The sequence below is a fragment of the Oncorhynchus gorbuscha genome, linkage group LG20, assembly GCF_021184085.1.
Source record: "Oncorhynchus gorbuscha isolate QuinsamMale2020 ecotype Even-year linkage group LG20, OgorEven_v1.0, whole genome shotgun sequence".
Taxonomy (NCBI): Eukaryota; Metazoa; Chordata; class Actinopteri; order Salmoniformes; family Salmonidae; genus Oncorhynchus; species Oncorhynchus gorbuscha.
The window spans coordinates 22,772,558-22,794,812 of NC_060192.1; the positions used below are offsets into that span (position 1 = coordinate 22,772,558).

Genomic DNA, 22,255 nt, shown 5'->3' on the forward strand with positions numbered 1-22,255 from the left:
TGCAGAATGCTGTGGAAACCATGCTGGTTAAGTGTGACTTGAATCCTATATAAATCCCTGACAGTGTCACCAGCAAACGAACCCAACACCAACACACCTCCTCCTCCATGCTTCACGGTGGGAACCACACATGCGGAGATCATCTGTTCTCACAAAGACACAGCGGTTGGAACCAAAAATCTCCAATTTGGACTCATCAGACCAAAATGACAGATTTCCACCGGTCTAATGTCCATTGCTCGTGTTTCTTGGCCCAAGCAAGTCTCTTCTTATTGGTGTCCGTTATTAGTGGTTTCTTTGCAGCAATTCGACCATGGAGGTCTGATTCACGCAGAAGTCTAATGAACTTATCCTCTGCAGCAGAGGTGACTCTGGGTCTTCCTTTCCTGTGGCGGTCCTCATGAGAGCCAGTTTCATCATAGCGTGTGATGGTTTTTGTGAATGCACTTGAAGAAACTTGACTGACCTTCATGTCTTAAAATAATGGACTGCCATTTCTCTTTGCTTATTTGAGCTTTTCTTGCCATAATATGGATTTGGTCTTTTACCAAATAGGGCTATCTCCTGTATACCACCCCTACCTTGTCACAACACAACTGATCGGCTCAAATGCATTAAGAAGGACAAGGCACACCTGTTATTGAAATCCAATCCAGGAGACTGCCTCTTGAAGCTGGTTGAGAGAATGCCAACAGTGTGCAAAGCTGTCATCAAGGCAAAGGGTGGCTACTTTAAAGAATCTCAAATATATTTTTGGTTACTACTTAATTCCATGTGGTATGGCATAGTTTTAAGGTCTTCACTATTATTCTACAATGTAGAAAATAGTAAAAATAAAGAAAAACCCTTGAATGAGTAGATGTGTCCAAACTTTTGACTGGTACTGTTTTTCTTGTGAATATAGACAGTAGACATAAGTTTCCATTTGAAATAATCCTACACACCACAGTAATGAAAAAAAAACCTCTCAAAGTGAGTGTAATAAATCAGACAGATAAGCTATGCATGACAGCCCTGCTGACTCACCAATAAGAAACTCAAGGCGAGCTGATTGAATCATGCTAAAATTATGTACCTTACCTTGTTCATCAGTTAATTGCACACAGAATGCTGACTTTACAAGTAGGTGTCAGAGGTAAAACCTCTCCCTCCCTGATTAGGGTCTGTATGGCTGGGGCCAGAGCCTGATAATGACAGACGTTGGCCTGCTCACAATACTAAAACTATTTTAATAGGGGGCCCAGAGAGGTAACATTTTATCACACAATACTTACCATCATAAAGGTCAAAATTATTGACTTGTAATCAAGATGACAGCAGACTGGACATGGGTGTGTGGGGCAAATCTTAACAGAGGAGTTTTCACAAAGAAAATGTTTTCACAGGAACTACAAAACAATGTGCAAGTCAGACACACAAGTCATGATGGAAAATGTTCAGAATTTGGTGGTTGCGCATGTCTTGATATGTCTGGGTTCAGGAGGTCTCGACCTTCCCTCCCCCGAGGATCCACTGTTGGGATGCATCCTCTGAAACTCTGCCGTGATCTCCATGACAGTGCGGTTCTTGGTCTCAGGCACGTTGTACCACACAAACATCCCAGACAGGAAACAGAAGACGAAGAAAATCAGGAAACAAAAGTAGTCCATATTCTCCTGTGTATAAGAATATACTGTGAGTGTATGTGTGACATCAGCTGCCATGGTTACACATAAAATAAGAGTACCTATATAAGGTACTAGTGACACAATACGTAAGGTACAACTGTTACACCTGTTGGCAGTTTGTGTATAAAATCAAATCAAATTGTATTGGTCACATACACATGGTTAGCAGATGTTATTGCGAGTGTTGCGAAATGCTTGTGCTTCTAGTTCCGACAGATTACATGTTAGATATTGCACTAACAATTCCACAACAACTACCTAATACACAAATCTAAGTAAAGGACTGGAATCAAAATGAACACTACCGTTCAAAAGTTTGGGGTCACTTTGAAATCGCCTTGTTTTCTATGAAAACATACATGAAATGAGTTGCAAAATGAATAGGAAATATAGTCAAGACATTGACAAAGTTATAGTGATTTTTAATTGAAATAATAATTGTGTCCTTCAAACTTTGCTTTTGTCAAAGAATCCTCCATTTGCAGCCTTGCAGACCTTTGGCATTCTAGTTGTCAATTTGTTGAGGTAATCTGAGGGGATTTCACCACATGCTTCCTGAAGTACCCCTCCCACAAGTTGGATTGGCTTGATGGGCACTTCTTACGTACCGTACGGTCAAGCTGCTCCCACAACAGCTCAGTAGGGTTGAGATCCGGTGACTGTGCTGGCCACTCCGTTATAGACAGAATACCAGCTGACTGCTTCTTCCCTAAATAGTTATTGCATAGTTTGGAGCTGTGCCTTGGGTCATTGTCCTGTTGTAGGAGGAAATTGGCTCCAATTAAGCACCGTCCACAGGGTATGGCATGACGTTGCAAAATGGAGTGATAGCCTTCCTTCTTCAAGATCCCTTTTACCCTGTACAAATCTCCCACTTTACCACCACCAAAGCACCCCAGACCATCACATTGCCTCCACCATGCTTGACAGATGGCATCAAGCACTCTTCAGCATCTTTTAATTTTTTCTGCTTCTCACAAATGTTCTTCTTTGTGATCTGAACACCTCAAACTTAGATTAGTCTGTTCATTACACATTTTTCCAATCTTCCTCTGTGCAGCATCTGTGTGCTTTTTCCCATCTTAATATTTTATTGACCAGTCTGAGATATAGCATTTTCGTTGCAACTCTGCCTAGAAGGCCAGCATCCCGGAGTCGCCTCTTCACTGTTGACGTATAGCTGCCCTGCAGGAATTGAAGCCACTAATGATGACCCCAGCGATGGAGAAGGAGGCGAGGTCTGTAGAGCACTCAATCTGCTTACTGGGGACATGCGTGTGTATGGAGAATGGATCAAAAGTTGAGACTGGTGTTTTGAAGTACTATTGAATGAAGCTGCCAGTTGAGGACTTGTGAGGCTTCTGTTTCTCAAACTAGACACTCTAATGTGCTTGTTTTCTTGCTCAGTTGTGCACCGGGGCCTCCCACTCCTCTTTCTATTCTAGTTAAAGACAGTTTGTGCTGTTCAGTGAAGGGAGTAGCACACAGCGTTGTACAAGATCTTCAGTTTCTTGGCAATTTCTCGCATGGAATAGCCTTCATTTCTCAGAACAAGAAGAGTGACGAATTACAGAAGAAAGTTTTGTTTCTGGCCATTTTGAGCCTGTAATCGAACCCACAAATGCTGGTGCTCCAGATACTCAACTAGTGTAAAGAAGGACAGTTTTACTGCTTCTTTAATTAGCACAACAGTTTTCAGCTGTGCTATCATAATTGAAAAAGGGTTTTCTAATGATCAATTAGCCTTTTAAAATTATAAACTTGGATTAGCTAACACAACGTGCCATTGGAACACAGGAGTGACGGTTGCTGATAATGGGCCTCTGTACGCCTATGTAGATATTCCATTAAAATAAATAAATAAAGCCATTTCCAGCTACAATAGTCATTTACAACATTAACAATGTCTACACTGTATTTCTGATCGATTTGATGTTATTTTAATGGACAAAAAAAAAGCTTTTCTTTCAAAAACAAGGACATTTCTAAGTGACCCCAAACTTTTGAACGGTAGTGTACATACAAAGACAAGGTGTGAGAAGCTGATGTGCTCACCACTATGACTGGGAAGAGCAACCCCAGGAGGAAGAGGCCCAGCCAGTTGAGGGTGCAGCCGATGGTGTAGGCAGCTGATTTGAACGACTGGTTGAAGATATCACCAGGTAGAGACACTGTCACTCCAGCTGGGAGCAATAAACAATGAAAATACCAGATAAGTAAGTTGATCCATTGTTTTGGCATGGCTTAGTCATACGTCAGGGTATAGGACCCACCTGGTCCACTGGAGAAGAAGAAGATGAAGATGAAGATGAGAAGCATACTGCAGTAAGGCATCCAGGAAACTTGGATCTGAACAACAAACAACAAAGGTGTAACTTATTAATGAGCCATTGTTGTTTCCACCCACGGTAAAATATTAATGTAACCCAGTGATAATATATAGGGACATTCTGTGAATTTTAGAGCTGGATGACATGCCTCAGATAATTCCATTCATTCATTAGTGATGAGTGTTGTTCTATTTGTGGTAAAGATGAAACCCACGAACTATGTAGTTGATGACAGTAGTGTTGCTTATAATGTTTGACTTACCTGCAGGTAGAGTGTAAGGGTCAGGAGACCCAAGGTAACTGCCATGCATAGGTAACCCCTATAGAGCATTAGCCTCTTTCCTGTGCTCTCAATCATCATCACCTGTCATACCAAAGGGGGGTTAACAATCAGAGTCAAATAGTGACATTAGGAATTTCACTGTCAACTGGACATAAATACAACACCACAGGGGTGGGGCACTCTTAGTAAATACAGTTGAAGTCAGAAGTTTACATACACTTAGATTGAAGTCCTGAAAAATGGTTTTCATCCACTCCACAAATTTCTTGTTAATAAACTATAGTTTTGTCAAGTCAGTTAAGACATCAACTTTGTGCATGACACAAGTAATGTTCCAACAATTGTTTACAGACAAATTATTTAACTTATAATTCACTGTATCACAATTCCAGTGGGTCAGAAGGTGGAGGCTTGCAAGCCGAAGTACACCATCCCAACCGTGAAGCATGGGGGTGGCAGCATAATTTTGTAGGGGGACTTTGCTGCAAGAGGGACTGGTGCCCTTCACAAAATAGATGGCATCATATGGAGGAAAATTATGTGGATATATTGAAGCAACATCAAGACATCAGTCAGGAAGTTAAAGCTTGGTCGCAAATGGGTCTTCCAAATGGACAATGACCCCAAGCATACTTCCAAAGTTGTGGCAAAATGGCTTAAGGACAAAAGCGTGTGCGAGCAAGGAGGCCTACAAACCTGACTCAGTTACACCAGCTCTGTCCGGAGGTATGGGCCAAAATTCACCCAATTTATTGTGAGAAGCTTATGGTTGGCTACCCGAAACATTTGACCCAAGTTAAACGATTTAAAGGCAATGCTACCAGACACTCAATTAGTATATGTCAACTTCTGACCCACTGGGAATAAAATCACCCTACTATTATTCTGACATTTCACATTCTTAAAATAAAATGGTGATCCTAACTGACCTAAGACAGGGAATTATACTAGAATTAAATGTCAGTAATTCTGAAAAACTGAGTTTAAATGTATTTGGCTAAGGTGTACTTCCGACTTCAACTGTAGTTACAGGCTTGAGAACATGCAAGTCTTGTTGACAAACCCCTCTTAAAAGGTCAAACAAAAGATGATGCATGCATAGCCGTGGGAAGTAGGGGTACTGAGGGTGCTGCAGCACCCACTGAAAAATCAGAACACACAAAAAAAAAAAAATCCCCCCCCAAAATTTTCAGAATTTTTTACAATTCTTCAGCATCTCAGCTTTGGCAAAAAAGGTAGTTGTATAATTAAGAACTTAGTGATAACGTTGCAGCTATCACAAGCTGGCAGAGTGTTTAATTCATTACCAAGTATCACCACCTTCTGCTGTGAACATCTCAGTTTTGGACATTATTTCCTTTCTGACCAATTTATTCATCACTGTGCGTGAATACCAAAACTACCACATCTTAAATGGATAAATGGACAGTTAATTGGATAATCAAAGCTGAGTGACATGGCACAGAATTGCAAACATTGTTCATCTTCGTCTCTCTCGCCGTTTCTCTAATAGGAGTACAAACTCCATAACTTATAAATTCCAGTGGCATCTCCCTCTAATTCAGTCGCCTTTGTTTTGTCCTGTTTCAACAGAAGTAAATTCACTTGACTTGTTTTCGCCAGTTAATGCACCATAGAGCTAGCCAAAAGTTGGCTAACGTTAGATATTTTTGCCTTAATCACAATCAGTATAGCAATGTAACGTTATTGATCTGTCAGTTTCCCCAGTCAATTCCCTACTTTACACACTGACACAGTATAAACAGCTCTACAGGCTTCACTGTCATGTTGCACAGTCAGTACACAAAACTATGCTCCTCATGTCTTAGCAGGATCAGATGATGACAGGTGTCTTGAGCGCACTGTACAACACGTCACTTCCTGTTGAACACGGAATGAGGGAGAGCTCAGTTTGATATTTTGGTCTATTGAATACGTTTGGTTACTAGCTAGCTCCCTTTTGTGTTTGGATTCCATGACACGATTAGCATCAGTTGCTGGTACCGCTACCATCTGTTCAGTGATCCCGCCGACCAAGGCTGGGTCTGAGGAGCTGCTTGGCGTAGCACCTAGCCTAGCTGGCTGCCTATTAAGCTAGCATGATTCTCTTAAGAGGTTGAACGCAGCCCATGATGCAGTTAGCCATTGTGGCTGGGACCACAGATGTTCTCAGGCTTCTGGCGGTCTGCTGTTTGTTGTTTCCAATCTTACCTGCGACGTGCCCTGTTTGGATTGTAAACAGTAACAGCGTAACCTACGTTTCTACCATGACGAAGACCAAACCCGGCAGGAGTAACGTTGAGGACAGTGTTGTCTCTATCACAGGTGAAGGATATTTTAAACTAACAAAAGTAGTTAAACAGTTGTTACAGCAACAAGAAAATTACTTCAAGTGTTGTGTGCAAATACTGGTGGAGTCAATAAAGATAATGGATGGCCTGACCAGAGAGATCCAGGCCCTAAAGAACAGTTTGCAGTTCTTCCAGGGTCAGCTTGATGAGTTGAAACAGGAGAATGGCAAGATGACAGCAATCTAAGTCATTGAGAGAGGACATCAGTTCTGTTTGGGAATTCATGATAACAATGATGGAGAAATTAGATTATTTTAAGGGACAATCAAGGCGGGACAACATGGTTGCTGACAGAATTGCCGAATATCCATGAGACCTGGGCGGAGTCTGAGAACAAAGTGAGGGAAATGATCTCGGCGAAACTGAAAATGGACCACAGGAGGTGGAGTGTGCCCACAGGACTGGAAAACCCACCACCGGCCCAGGTGACAGGCCAATAGTTGCCAAGAACTTGAGAGGAACGTACATCTTCCTCAACGAGGACTATCTTGAAGCTGTGCGCCAGAAGAGGAAAGAACTGATCCCAGCCATGAAAGCTGCCAGAGCACGTGAGAACATTGCTTACATCCGCTATGACAGGCTCATTGTCCACACTCAAGCGTTATTGAAGTGTTGTGTTTGCAGGTTCACCTGGCACATTTAAAGCTTTTTATTTTGGCGTGTTGCTATAGGCCACCAAGTGCTAACAGTCAGTATCTAAATAATATGTGTGAAATGCTTGCTAGTGTATGTGATGTAAACGGAGAGATCCACTTCCTTGAGGATCTCAATATAGACTGGTTTTCATCAAGCTGTCCGGTCAAGAGGAAACTTCTCACTGTAACCAGTGCCTGTAATCTGGTTCAGGTTATTAAATCAACCTACCATGGTGTTTACAAATGCTAAAGGAACAAGATAGTCCACATGCACTGATCCCATTTTTACTAATACTGTAGAACTTTGTTCTAAAGCTGTATCCATACCCAATGGATACAGTGATCACAATATAGTGGCTATATCCAGGAAAGCCAAAGTTCCAAAAGCTGAGCCTAAAATAGTGTATACGAGATCATATAAAATATTTTTCTGTGACTTATGTAGACTTCAAAATATTTGTTGGTCTGATGTAAGGAGAATCCAGACACTGCACGTGATGAATTTATGAAATTGCTTCATCCAGTTATTGTTAAGGCGCCATAGATTGCTGAGGAATTGAAAAACCATGGTTGAAAGAGATGGGGCAAAAGGACCGACTAATAAGTCTGGCTGCACATCTGACTGGCTGACTTACTACAAACTGAGAAATTGTGACTAAACTCAACAAAAAGAAGAAGCTGTATTATGAAGCCAAGATAAATGATATAAAGAATGATTGAAAAAAAACTTGAGTACTATAAATGAAATTATGGACAGAAAGACAAATTCAGCTCCATCTTTCATCGAATCAGATGGCTTATTCATCACAAAACCATTTGATGTTGCCTATTATTTTAATGATTACTTCATTGGCAAAGTGGACAAACTTAGGCAGGAAATGCCAACAGTGAGCCATTGTATTCATGCATAAAAAAATGAATAATGAAAGAATAGCATTGTGAGTTTTGTAAAGTTAGTGTGGGAGAGGTGGAAAAATTATTGTTATCGATCAATAATGACAAACCTAGCATTGACAACTTAGATGGAAAGCTACTGAGGATGGTAGCTGACTCAGATTATAGCCACTCCTATCTGTCATATCTTTAATCTGAGCCTAGAGGAAAGTCTTTGGCCTCAGGCCTGGAGGGAAGCCGAAGCTATTCCAAAACTCAAGAGTGGTAAAGCGGCTTTTACTGGTTCTAACACCAGACCTATCAGCTCTTAGCAAACTGTTGGAAAAAATTGTGTTTGAACAAATACAATGCTATTTCTCTGTAAACAAATTAATAACAGACTTTCTGCATGCTTATAGAGAAGGGCACTCAACATGCCCTGCATTGACACAAATGACTAATGATTGGTTGAAATTCATTCATTATAATATTGTGGGAGCTGTACTGTTAGAGTTCAGTGCAGCCTTTGATAGTATTGATCATAACCTGTTGAGAAATATTGTGTTATGGCCTTTCAACCTCTGCCATATCATGGATTCAGAGATATCTAATAGAACTCCGTTTTTTTTATGGAAGCTTCTCTAACGTCAAACTTGCAAAGTGTGGTGAACCACAAGGCAGCTCTCTAGGCCCTCTACTATTTTCCATTTTTACCAATCACCTGCCACTGGCATTAAACAAAGCATGCATGTCCGTGAATGCTGATGATTCAACCATATACACATCAGCTACCACAGCTATTGAAGTCACTGAAACCCTTAAAGAGTTGCAGTCTATTTTGGAATGGTTGGCCAGTAATAAACTGGTCCTGAATATCTCAAACTAAGAGCATTGTATTTGGTACAAATCAAGTTCTAGACCTCAGCTGAATCTGATAATGAATGGTGTGGCTGTTGAACAAGTTCAGAAGACTAAATTACCTGGTGTTACCTTAGATTCAATGGATATAAAGATAGAGAAAGGTATGTCCGTAATAAAGAGATACTCTGCTTTTTTAACACCACACTCCACAAAGCAAGTCCTGCAGGCTTTAGTTTTATCTTATCTTGATTATTGTCCAGTCATATGGTCAAGTGCTGTAAAGAAAGACATAGTTAAGCTGCAGCTGACCCAGAACAGAGCCGCATGTCTTGCTCTTCATTGTAATCAGAGGGCTAATATTAATACTATGCATGCCAGTCTCTCTTGGCTAAAAGTTGAGGAAAGACTAACTTCTTGTTTTATAAGATCCATTAGTGTTGAAAATTCCTAATTGTTTGCATAGTCAACTTACACACACACTTACCCCACCAGACATGCCATCAGGGGTCTTTTTCACAGTCCCCCTGTCCAGAACAAATTCAAGGAAACGTACAGTATATAGAGAGCCATGAGTGCATGGAACTCCAATCTTATATAGAGCAAGTGAACAGCAAACCTGTTTTCAAAAAACAAATAAAATAACCTCACAGCACAATGCCTCTCCCACATGTGGCCTACTTTTTATTTGTTTTTTTATTTTTATTTCCCCTTTATTTAACCAGGTAGGCTAGTTGAGAACAAGTTCTCATTTGCAACTGTGACCTGGACAAGATAAAGCATAGCAGTGTGAACAGACAACACAGAGTTACACATGGAGTAAACAATTAACAAGTCAATAACACAGTAGAAAAAAAGAGAGTCTATATACATTGTGTGCTAAAGGCATGAGGAGGTAGGCGAATAATTACAATTTTGCAGATTAACACTGGAGTGACAAATGATCAGATGGTCATGTACAGGTAGAGATATTGGTGTGCAAAAGAGCAGAAAAGTAAATAAATATAAACAGTATGGGGATGAGGTAGGTAAAAATGGGTGGGCTATTTACCGATAGACTATGTACAGCTGCAGCGATCGGTTAGCAGATGTTTGAAGTTGGTGAGGGAGATAAAAGTCTCCAACTTCAGCGATTTTTGCAATTCGTTCCAGTCAAAGGCAGCATAGAACTGGAACGGAAGGACGGCCAAATTAGGTGTTGGCTTTAGGGATGATCAGTGAGATACACCTGCTGGAGCGCATGCTACAGGTGGGTGTTGCCATCGTGACCAGTGAACTGAGATAAGGCAGAGCTTTACCTAGCATGGACTTGTAGATGACCTGGAGCCAGTGGGTCTGGCGACGAATATGTAGCGAGGGCCAGCCGACTAGAGCATACAGGTCGCAGTGGTGGGTGGTATAAGGTGCTTTAGTAACAAGACGGATGGCACTGTGATAAACTTCATCCAGTTTGCTAAGTAGAGTATTGGAAGCTATTTTGTAGATGACGTCGCCGAAGTCGAGGATCGGTAGGATAGTCAGTTTTACTAGGGTAAGTTTGGCGGCGTGAGTGAAGGAGGCTTTGTTGCGGAATAGAAAGCCGATTCTAGATTTGATTTTAGATTAGAGATGTTTGATATGAGTCTGGAAGGAGAGTTTACAGTCTAGCCAGACACCTAGGTACTTATAGATGTCCACATATTCTAGGTTGAAACCATCCAGGGTGGTGATGCTAGTCGGGCGTGCGGGTGCAGGCAGCGAACGGTTTTAAAGCATGCATTTGGTTTTACTAGCGTTTAAGAGCAGTTGGAGGCCACGGAAGGTGTGTTGTATGGCATTGAAGCTCATTTGGAGGTTAGATAGCACAGTGTCCAAGGACGGGCCGGAAGTATACAGAATGGTGTCGTCTGCATAGAGGTGGATCAGGGAATCGCCCGCAGCAAGAGCAACATCACTGATATATACAGAGAAAAGAGTCGGCCCGAGAATTGAACCCTGTGGCACTCCCATAGAGACTGCCAGAGGACCGGACAGCATGCCCGCCGATTTGACACACAGAACTCTGTCTGCAAAGTAGTTGCTGAACCGGGCAAGGCAGTCATCAGAAAAACCGAGGCTACTGAGTCTGCCGATAAGAATATAGTGATTGACAGAGTCGAAAGCCTTGGCAAGGTCGATGAAGACGGCTGCACAGTACTGTCTTTTATTGATGGCGGCTATGATATCGTTTAGTACCTTGAGCGTGGCTGAGGTGCACCCGTGACCGGCTCGGAAACCAGGATTGCACAGTGGAGAAGGTACGGTGGGATTCGAGATGGTCAGTGACCTGTTTGTTGACTTGGCTTTCGAAGACCTTCAATAGGCAGGGCAGGATGGATATAGGTCTATAACAGTTTGGGTCCAGGGTGTCTCCCCCTTTGAAGAGGGGGATGACTGCGGCAGCTTTCCAATCCTTGGGGATCACAGACGATATGAAAGAGAGGTTGAACAGGCTGGTAATAGGGGTTGCGACAATGGCGGGGGATAGTTTCAGAAATAGAGGGTCCAGATTGTGTATGTACTGACATGCATGTGTAACTGATAGATGCACACACACATTTAAAAAGATTAACATGTAGTGTGTATGTCAATTGTGAAGTATTTTGTCTGTAATGTCTTTTTCATTAAGTGTCAGACCCCAGTAAGACTTGGTGTCGCTATTGGCGTCGGCTAATGGGGACCCTAATAAATCAAATCCCAGCAGGGTCACACAGTCAGGGAAGACCAGTCTATGGAGCCCAGGTGAATTTTACAGTATATTATAACAATCAATGAATGGATTCAAAGTTCCATCTTGAGTTGATGGTTAGGATACAGTCTGGGATCTGGGAATTATGGTCATTTCAATTATTGAACTATTGATTCTATTCTTGGATAATATAATGTATAAATGTACGCCAATTCAATTCTTTGTCATGCCTCATCTGAGAAGGATCTGATGGTGACGGGGGTCTCAGCAGGGTCAGGCAACCAGGGAAGACCAGTCGACGCTGAGGTGAACTTTTACAAATGCAACACTTTATTCTCTCTGTGCAGCAAACACTGGACAAGCCAGAAGATTCACAGATTGAAAACTATTTTAAGGCAGTCTGACAAACCTCTAAAGTTGATTTCCAAACTATATCAAGGGTTGATAGAGGCTTTCCCAATGACACAAAACGTGTCAAACAAAAATGTGAGGAAGACCTGGGAAGACACTAGTGATGATGAATGGATACAGTTATGTTTGAATGCCCAGCTATGTTCATATAATATCAGACATAAATTACTGCAGTTTAAGACCATTCATAGAAAGTACTATATGCTTGTGAAACTGAATATCATTGCACTCAGAAATGTAATTTTTCTGCTGGAGGTGTAAAACACAAAAGGGGACATATTTCAATATGTTATGCTCTTGTGAAGGCTGACTGAATTCTGGCAAAGAGTATGCTATTTTATCTCAGCATGTCTACAGATCCTCCTTTCTCCATGTTTTTGTTTGGAAATATTGATACTGGAGACTTGTCAGAAGAAACTGTGTAACCTAGCTTTTATTGTGGCTAAGAAATACATGGCCTTTAATGGGAAGGTTGGTTATCCTCCCTCAATGTCACAATGGATGGCAGAAATGTCATTCCATGTGTTATTTCATAGTTGTGATGTCTTCACTATTATTATACAATGTAGAAAATAGTTTAAAAAACAAAAAAACAACTGGAATGAGTAAGTGTGTTAAAACTTTTGAAGTATTTCTATTCTGCAAGTGTTACATCAGATTAACTGTTTTGTACAGAAATATAATTTAGTTTAAATGTTTTCACAAAAGAAGTCCACTGGGCTTTTACTAGTCCTGTATTAGTGGACCGATGTAGACGTTTTCAGCGAGTAGTCCTCCCTCCCATATGAACCGTCACAGTTCATAAAGGCTCATATATGGTTAATAAGAGTTAGTGATGAGGGATATGGTAAAACACGACTCACACAGACCATGGAGGTAGAAACCTCACACAGACCGGTTCCCAAGGCAACATGGCGTAACTGGTGTGTGGGGATCCCTGCAGTACGGAACACGTCAAATGAGTAAAGGTACACCTGCAGAGGAGCAGAATGACAAGGTTTATCACTTAATCAGACTTGATACTCTGAACACAAATATAAAAATGCCACATTAAATAATGTCAAAGATTTTACTGAGTTGCAGTTCATATATGGAAATCAGTCAATTTAAATAAATACATTAGGCTCTAATTATGGATTTCACATGACTGAGAATACATATATGCAGGTAGGGGCATGGATCAGAAAACCAGTTAGTATCTGGTGTGAACACCATTTGCCCCAAGACATCTCCTTGGCATAGATGATCAGGCTGTTGATTTTGGACTGTGGAATGTTGTCCCACAATGTCCTCGTGGACCAACTTCATGAAACTCACAGCGTTGATGCCACTGAACTGCAGGGTGGTGAAGGCGACGATGATGGTGAGGAACTGCCAGCGTACATCCTGGTCCAGGATCAGGTCCAACACAGTGTGGCTGCGGACTCCCTTCATGGAGGCGTGCTCCACCAGCATCTCCTCCACCTCCGCACTGTGGTCTCTGTTGCCCCACAGCCTGCGGATGGCTACAAGGGGGAAAGGCCCAGTAAGATACACAAGTGGAAAAGGATATTAAAGCCCAATAAGATAGACTACTGAGTCAGATATTATGATGATGATTATGAAAACACTAATTGCATCAAGTACATTTTTAGTGAGGTAGCGTTCCTGAGGCAACCCATTACCTGTCAATATTCCTCAGGGCTCAACCCAGGTGCTTACCATTCTCACAGCCCTGGCGGTCGCCCCGGTCCAGTAGCAGGTATTTGGGTGACTCTGGGAGGAAGGGCATGGTGATGAGCTGGAGCAGGGCGGTCGCACCACTGAAGCCCAACAACCAAGGCCACCTGTCCTCTGTCCCCAATAACTCACTGCAAGGACAGAGTACACTATCAAATTATAACACATTGTTTGTTCACCACATGTTAAACTGATATAAGCATCCCTGACTGACACACTTGGACCAGATAGCTTACCTGATCCCCAGAAGCTGACCTGAGAACTTCCCCATGGAAAGAAAGGTGGAAACAGACACACCCACTATCCCTCGCAGCCTCTTGGGGGCACATTCCACTAGGTACATGGTGTGGACACTGAGGCTAGCACCTGCAGCACACACAAGAAAGGATCAACCTTATCACAGACAGTTTGGCAGCATCAATCCTCTAGTGAGATATTAAGACAGGTATAAAGATGACCTTGTTTTGGATGGACCTTTCTTATGAATGGAATCCATTCATCAGCTTACCTGCATTAATGCCATAGAGGAAACGTCCAACCATGATCATCTCAAAGGACATGGCCGTTTTACTCAACAGCATCATCCCAGCACCACCAATGGCAAACAGGTTGTTCAACAACAGGCATCTCTTTCTGTTAAGTGTGGTGGGGAAAAATAATAATCAATATAATTCCTGTTCTACTACAACAAATAGTAACCACACCAACACACCTTCAAACAAGAGGCCAAAATCATTGCATGGCCAGGATGCATACCCCAAGTCTTGGCCCAGTATGAAACCTGACACTTTCTACTACTACCACTAACCTCCCATATGCTGATGAGAGGCGGCCGGCACACAGGGTCCCAAGGAGACCCCCGATGCAGAAGATGGAGACGATGAAGGACCAGATGAGAGTCACTTCCCACTGTTCCAGGGATATACTATACCGCTGCAGGCATGTGGTGTTCACGAGCTCCTTTATGAACTACAGCAACACCAAGATGGTGGCCGTGACGTTTTGGAATTGGGTCAGTCAAACAATTACGGATCTCAAACCATTTCTCATTTTCCCCCAAAGTATTTACAGTTTACATTGGTGCATGCCTCCAACTGAAGTTGTTGCTTTGTTGAGAGAAAATAGTGATTTGGAGCTATTACATTATTGTTATAGAAACTTGAGTAACTTTTTTTCGACCATTTAAAAAAAACAAGCACACATAAAACTTGAAAAAGCCATACATGCACATGAATAAAATCATCAAGGATAACACACAATAAAGTCTGGGACTTATTTCCATTGTGGTCCTCTTGAGACAAGACGGCTAGACAAGATCGAACACCTTCAATACTACCCTGATCAGCTTATTCTGGGCTATCTGGAGCTTCCCCTTCATACATTTAGATAAGCCCCCAAACCAGGAAGTACGAGCATAGTAACAACTGAGATTGGTTTACAAAGCAACGTGTATGGTGGTCTACTTCTGTCATTTAAAAATACTTTTGAAGTGGATCTACAGTACTCACAGGAGAAGGTGAAGTTAGGACAGATATATGAAAGCCGAACTGGAATGTCCCACCAATGCCACTAATGAAAATGGCAGCAATAAGAACAGGACTTTCTAACTGGACAGAGAAGAGGAAATATAAGTAAGCCTGCAACGATACACTATAAAAACAAAAACAGCACTGGCAATTAGAATTGCCAAACAAGCAGTGATATAGTTGGGCATTGCGTAGTTACCATTAGTCACAAATGGCCAATCAAAAAAATATATATACATGAAAAATCACAAATATTGCCACTTACCAGAAGCATCAAGGCATGTGCCATAGCTAGACCCTGGTTCAATGCAAGGAATGAGGGTAAATAAGACTCAACTAAAACAAATGTCTAACTGAAAGTGGTGATATGTTAACGTTAGGGCTGTGACGATTATGGAAATTTGGGTAATGATTGTCATGCAAATAACAGGGTTAGTCATAATTGTCCATTTTTTTGGTATGTGTTGAGCTTGTAATTTATATTTGAAAAATATATACCTAATGAATACAACACAGCTTTGCTGTTACCTATGTCTCATAAACAAATGGTTTTGACCATGTTTGGAAACGAACCTTCTCATTCCAACCATGAGGTTCTGCTTGGCTCTTAAAATGATTACCAACTTTACCCTATTCATGTTCAAAATTAAAAATAAACCTGCTCTTGGGTAAACTATATCTATCTACTTGAATACAAAGTTAAATCCCCCTTCACCTGAATTGAAGACTATAATTTTTGGTTACACGATTCTACAATAACTGTGCCAGTCCAAGTTAATGTATACACAGCTGAAATTATTGACCAGAAGTTATCATGTCAAAAAACCTCCTGTCCCCACAAAAACAAATGCATATCCTTGTAGTTAAGAATAAGATCCAACTTACATGCATCCTGCAAATAGATTATTACACCTTGCATACAATTGACATTAATATAACACTTGATCCAAAATATTAATTTAATTATTATAAGGAAGATTCGCCTTTATACCATTATAAAACATGTTTGTTATAGACAGTCATCTTTATCACCACATGGATAATACAATTAAAAAGGCGCTAATACAACGTTTTAAATAAATAATTTGTTGGAAGCGAAACAGACTCGCATAAATAAATAATCTAAACCATGCACATAAACTATAAGAGCCTCAGCCACTGTTCTCCATATAATTAGTTGTTTTAATTTCACCCTCTCCTTTGGTCAATATTGTCCTGTTGTAGCCGATTAGTCAGGTCCATAATTATTGGCACCCTTGATAAAAATGAGCAAAAAAATATGAAATAAATACATACTGAGCTACAGTTGAAGTGGGAAGTTTACAAACACTAAGATGACTGTGCCATTAAACAGCTTGGAAAATTCCAGAAAATTATGTCACGGCTCTAGAAGCTTCCGATAGATTAATTGACATAATTTGAGTCAATTGGAGGTGTACCTGTATTTCAAGGCCTACCTTCAAACTCACTGCCTCTTTGCTTGACATCATGGGAAAATCAAAAGAAATCAGTCAAGACCTCAGAAAAACAATTGTAGACCTCCACAAGTCTGGTTCATGCTTGGGAGCAATTTACAAATGCCTGAAAGTACCACGTTCATCTGTACAAACATTTACATTTACATTTAAGTCATTTAGCAGACGCTCTTATCCAGAGCGACTTACAAATTGGTGCATTCACCTTATGACATCCAGTGGAACAGTCACTTTACAATAGTGCATCTAAATCTTAAGGGGGGGGGTGAGAGGGATTACTTATCCTATCCTAGGTATTCCTTAAAGAGGTGGGGTTTCAGGTGTCTCCGGAAGGTGGTGATTGACTCCACTGTCCTGGCGTCGTGAGGGAGTTTGTTCCACCATTGGGTGGCCAGGGCAGCGAACAGTTTTGACTGGGCTGAGCGGGAGCTGTACTTCCTCAGTGGTAGGGAGGCGAGCAGGCCAGAGGTGGATGAACGCAGTGCCCTTGTTTGGGTGTAGGGCCTGATCAGAGCCTGGAGGTAGTACGCAAGTATAAACACCATGGGACCACGCAGCCGTCATACCGCTCAGGAGGAGAGACGTGTTCTGTCTCCTAGACATGAACGTACTTTGGTGCGAATGGTGCAAATCAATCCCAGAACAACAGCAAAGGACCTGGGGAAGATGCTGGAGGAAACAGGTGCAAAAATATCTATAGCCACAGTAAAACGAGTCCTATATCGACATAACTTGAAAGGCCGCTCAGCAAGGAAGAAGCCACTGCTTCAAAACCGCCATAAAAAAGCCAGACTACGGTTTGCAACTGCACATGGAGACAAAAATCATACTTTTTGGTGAAATGTCCTCCTGTCGGATTAAACAAAATTAGAACTGTTTGGACATAATGACCATCGTTATGTTTGTGGAGGAAAAAGGGGGAGGCTTGCAAGCCCAAACACCACCATCCCAACCGTGAAGTACAGGGGTGGCAGCATCATGTTGTGGGGGTACTTTGCTGCAGAAGGGACTGGTGCACTTCACAAAATGGTATCATGAGGACGGAAAATTGTGGATATATTGAAGCAACATCTCAAGACATCAGTCAGGAAGTTAAAGCATGGTCGCAAATGGGTCTTCCAAATGGACAATGACCCCAAGCATACTTCCAAAGTTGTGGCAAAATGCCTTAAGGACAACAAAGTCAAGGTATTGGAGTGGCCATCACAAAGCCCTGACCTCAGTCCTATAGAACATTTGTGGGCAGAACTGAAAAAGCGTGTGTGAGCAAGGAGGCCTACAATTCGGACTCGGTTACACCAGCTCTGTCAGGAGGAATGGGCCAAAATTCATCCAACTTATTGTGGGAGCTTGTGGAAGGCTACCCGAAACATTTGACCCAAGTTAAACCATTTAAAGGCAATGCTACCAAATACTAATAGAGTGTATGTAAACTTCTGACCCACTGGGAATGTGATGGAAAAAATACAATCTGAAATAAGTCACTATTATTCTGACATTTCACATTCTTAAAATGAAGTGGTGATCCTAACTCATCTAAGACAGGGAATTTTTACTAGGATTAAATGTCTGGAATTGTGAAAAACTGAGTCGTAATGTATTTGGCTAAGGTGTATATAAACTTCCAACTTCAACTGTATAGTGTGTGATCAAATCTTTTAGGGGAAATCATATTTTATACAATTGCTCCGAGATTTTGTTTAACAAGTATATATATATTTTTTAAGATGGGTCAAAATTATTGGCATCCATTTTCAATACTCTAGCACCCTCCCTTTGCGAGGTTAACACAGCCTTTTTCTAAAATATTTTGTGAAATTGGAGAATGTTTCGGGGGGGTCTTAGGCTATTCCTCCATACAGAAAGTTTCACGATCCTTGATGTCCTTAAGACTGTCCTCTTCAATTCAAACTACATGTTTTCAATGGGGTTCAAGTCTGAACATTGAGATGGCCATTGCAAAATAATGATTTTGTGGTCAATTAACAATTTCCTTGTGGATATTGATTAATGCTTGGGGTTATGGTTTTACTGGAAGAATCACTTGCGGCCAAGTGTCAGCCACCTGACCGAGGCAACCAGGTCTTATTTCCACCTGGTGTTGAAATATAAACAAAAAGCAAGAAAATCACATTAACTACAATTCCCCTTTAAACAAAATGTCTTTCTTTGATAAATTATAGCCCAGTATATGTCTTTTTTGCACATCTTTTTTTAAATTTTCACCTTTATTTAACCAGGTAGGCTAGTTGAGAACAAGTTCTCATTTACAACAGCGACCAGGTCAAGATAAGATACCCAGGCTGCCATCCTTGACCAAATGTTGTCAAAACTATCTGGATCAGAACACAACGGTACTTTCTTGGAATAAATTATACAACTCCTACAACAGCAATGATCAACCGTGTTTTGTGTCATAGGGAAGGAAAGTACAAACCCTTGTTTAGAACTGTAGTTTGCGTGAGGTACCTTTTGCGTCGTCCTCCTTAAAATCGCTGATGAAGCTTGCGTGTGGCATTATTCAGGGTTTTTACTGGCAGGTGCAAGACTTTTTACTTCCCTGTTACGGCTGTGTAACGCTTGCCAAAGAAGCGTCCAGCTGGTCATATGTCACACAGCCTTTCATGTATCAAGAGAAAAGAGTGATACAAAGGAAAAGAGTGATAGAGGAAAGAGATATTATAAACATGTATTTATTTTACTGGTAAAACCGCCAGATCTGCAGTAACATCTCAAATAAAACTGCACTAAAAGTATATGGAAGACCATGTGTGTTACTGAGGGGGACTCACTGAGGGATGGTCTTAAACTCTAGGTAGTTGATGAATTCCAACTCTCTGATCTGGGTCTTGGAGGTTTTCCTGAGGTGCTCCTGCTGGGTTGGCTGCACATCCACAGGTCCACTCTGTCTCACAGGCCCTCTTCCACTGGGGCATCAAAGGAGATTTTATTTTAAATAGGACAAAACATTTACAATGAATTTGGTTGGTACTCTGTAGCTTCTCCTGTTACAACACACAGTATCCTTACTGGACAGCTGGCTGTCCCTACCTTGGCATGTTGACCCTAAGCTGCATTCCATCCTGTACCTCCTTCAGGAAGCACTCCTCTAGTTCCTGTGACAAAAGTAAGTCAATCCCCATCAGTCCAGGGTTACAATTACAACTTAGATTTCACACTGACATAAAGGACAAATAGCATACTTTAAGATAAAGCAATCCAGACAAGCTAAAAAGGACCTGTAAAAATAGAATGTGAAGCATGTACCTTTAAATTCTTCAGGTCTTTTTGGCAGCCAACACATTATTCAAACTGATCAAGGAGTCCATCTATTGAAAGGACATTTGTCCCATCTTCCCTAGAATGATCAGCTTGTCATGATAATTTGCTGAAAATAAGCCTCAAATTTTAAGTTATGTTCCAAGAAGGTGATGAATGACCTGATGCTGTCAGGAAACCACTGAGTTTCTGTTTGATGAGGTGAGCTCTCTTCTCAGTTAACTGAAACACTAACTACATAAGATAAAAATGATCCCTTCGACAAGAGAAATGCCCCGTATGTACCAGATCATCATACCAACTGATCATCATAAAGTCTTAGTCCACATGTTATGTTACAGCCAGAATTCAAAATGGATTTTAAAAAAATGTTTACCCTTCTACACACAATAACTCATAATGACAAAGTGAAAACATGTTTAGACATTTTTTCAAATATGTAGAAAATTATTCACACCAGAGTCAATACTTTGAAGACGCACCTTTAGTAGCGATTACAGATTTGGGTCATCAACGGTGTCTATCAGCTTTGCACATCTGGTTTTGGGGATTTTCTTCCATTCTTCCTTGCAGATTTTCTCAAGCTCTGTTAAGTTAGATGGGGAGCAGCGGTAAATAGCAATCTTCAAGTTTTTACACAGATTTTCAAATGGGATTCAAGTATGGGCTTTGGCTGGGCCACTCAAGGACGGTCACGTTCTGAAGCCATTCCAGCATTGCTTTGGCTCATTGTCCTGTTGGTACGTACATTTTCACCCCAGTCTAAGGTCATTTGCACTCTGAAGCAGGTTCTCATTAAGGATGTGACTGTATTCGGCACCATTCATTGTTCCCTTACCAGTCTCCCAGTCCCTGCCCGTGGAAAAGCATCCCCATAGCATGACGCTGACATGCTTCACGGTAGCGATGGTGATAGACAGGTGACGAGCTGTGTCTGGTTTGCGCCAGACATAGCGTTTCGCATTCAGGCCAAAGAGTTCAATTTTTGTCTAATCAGACCACAGAATATTTTGCCTTCTTAGTCTTTCATGTGCATTTTTGCAAACTCTAGGTGTGCTGTCATGTGCTTTTTTCTCAGGAGTGGCTCCCATCTGGCCACGCTCCCATGAAGCCCAGATTGGTCAAATCAAGTCTAACTGGTCACATATACATGGTTAGCAGCTGTTATTGTGAGTGTAGTGAAATGCATGTGCTTCTAGTTCCAACAGTGCAGCAATATCTAACATGTAATCTAATAATTCCACAACAAAGACTGTTGCCCTTCTGGCAAGTTCTTCCATCTCAGCCAAGAAACTCTGTAGTTCTGTCAGAGTGGTGATTGGGTTCTTGGTCACTTCCCTGACCAAGGTCCTTCTTCCCAGTTGCTCAGTTGGGTTGGACGGCCAGCTTTAGACAGTTTGGGTAGTTCCATAACTTTTACTACCCCAGTAAATCACTCCTTTCAAATGGCACCCTTTTCTTGAGAGAAAAACAATTCACATTTCTTGCCCCCATTAATTTAACACGGAGAACCTTCTCCTTCTGACCAGCAGAAATACAAACAATTATCACAAGACCACTTCTGATGACCCTCGCCGATTCCACAGCACCCAACTCGGTTGTCACCCACCCTGAAACTGGGCTCCGAGAACACCCCCACACCTCCAACGTACGATACTTTGAACTCATTCACTTCCATTTATTTTCCTGACATTTTTAACAACTCAAGCTCACCCTCTTCCTCCCTCTCGCTCTGACCTCATCTGCCTCTTTTTCCCTCTATTCCTCCTCCGTATTCCAAGTATGTCTCCTTATGATAATACTGCACCTCTCCTGACAAACATCTTGCCTTCCAAAGGAAAGCCAATTAACCGGCTGCCACAATCGCTGTACAATCAGCACGAACCCCTCAGGCCCGACAAGCTAAAACTCAAGTCTAACCTTAGACTGGAGTGTTTCTTTCTAAATCATGTCCAAACAATTGAAAAGATTTTGGAACAAGACTACTAAGTGAAAATACATGGCTAGCCATCTAGGCTAGTTAATCAAGCCAATCTCAGACCGTCTATCCATACGAGCTCAATCAAGTAAATTATGAATTTCGAGAACCACATTCACAACGCTGGCTAACTAGCTAAATTAGCTAACGTTAGTTTATCTGA

At 41.5% G+C, this 22,255-nt stretch overlaps 1 protein-coding gene and 1 long non-coding RNA gene across 2 annotated transcripts; both read right to left on the minus strand.

Annotated features, from left to right (window-relative positions):
- Positions 1-559: 559 nt before the first annotated feature.
- On the minus strand, positions 560-16,694 carry slc2a11l (solute carrier family 2 member 11, like). The gene is made up of 12 exons (XM_046317830.1): positions 15,626-16,694; positions 15,343-15,441; positions 14,643-14,803; positions 14,343-14,467; positions 14,071-14,200; positions 13,817-13,965; positions 13,433-13,620; positions 12,979-13,089; positions 4,260-4,361; positions 3,941-4,016; positions 3,723-3,850; positions 560-1,655 (listed from the first exon to the last, which is right to left on the minus strand). The coding sequence occupies exons 1-12, from the start codon at positions 15,647-15,649 to the stop codon at positions 1,437-1,439; spliced, it is 1,512 nt and encodes a 503-aa protein (XP_046173786.1). The 5' UTR covers positions 15,650-16,694; the 3' UTR covers positions 560-1,436.
- A 2,584-nt stretch (positions 16,695-19,278) lies between these two features.
- Positions 19,279-20,700, minus strand: LOC124006788. Its single transcript, XR_006833838.1, has 3 exons — positions 20,597-20,700; positions 19,887-19,951; positions 19,279-19,762 (listed from the first exon to the last, which is right to left on the minus strand). It is a non-coding gene; the product is annotated as an uncharacterized LOC124006788 (long non-coding RNA).
- Between the last annotated feature and the right edge of the window lie 1,555 nt (positions 20,701-22,255).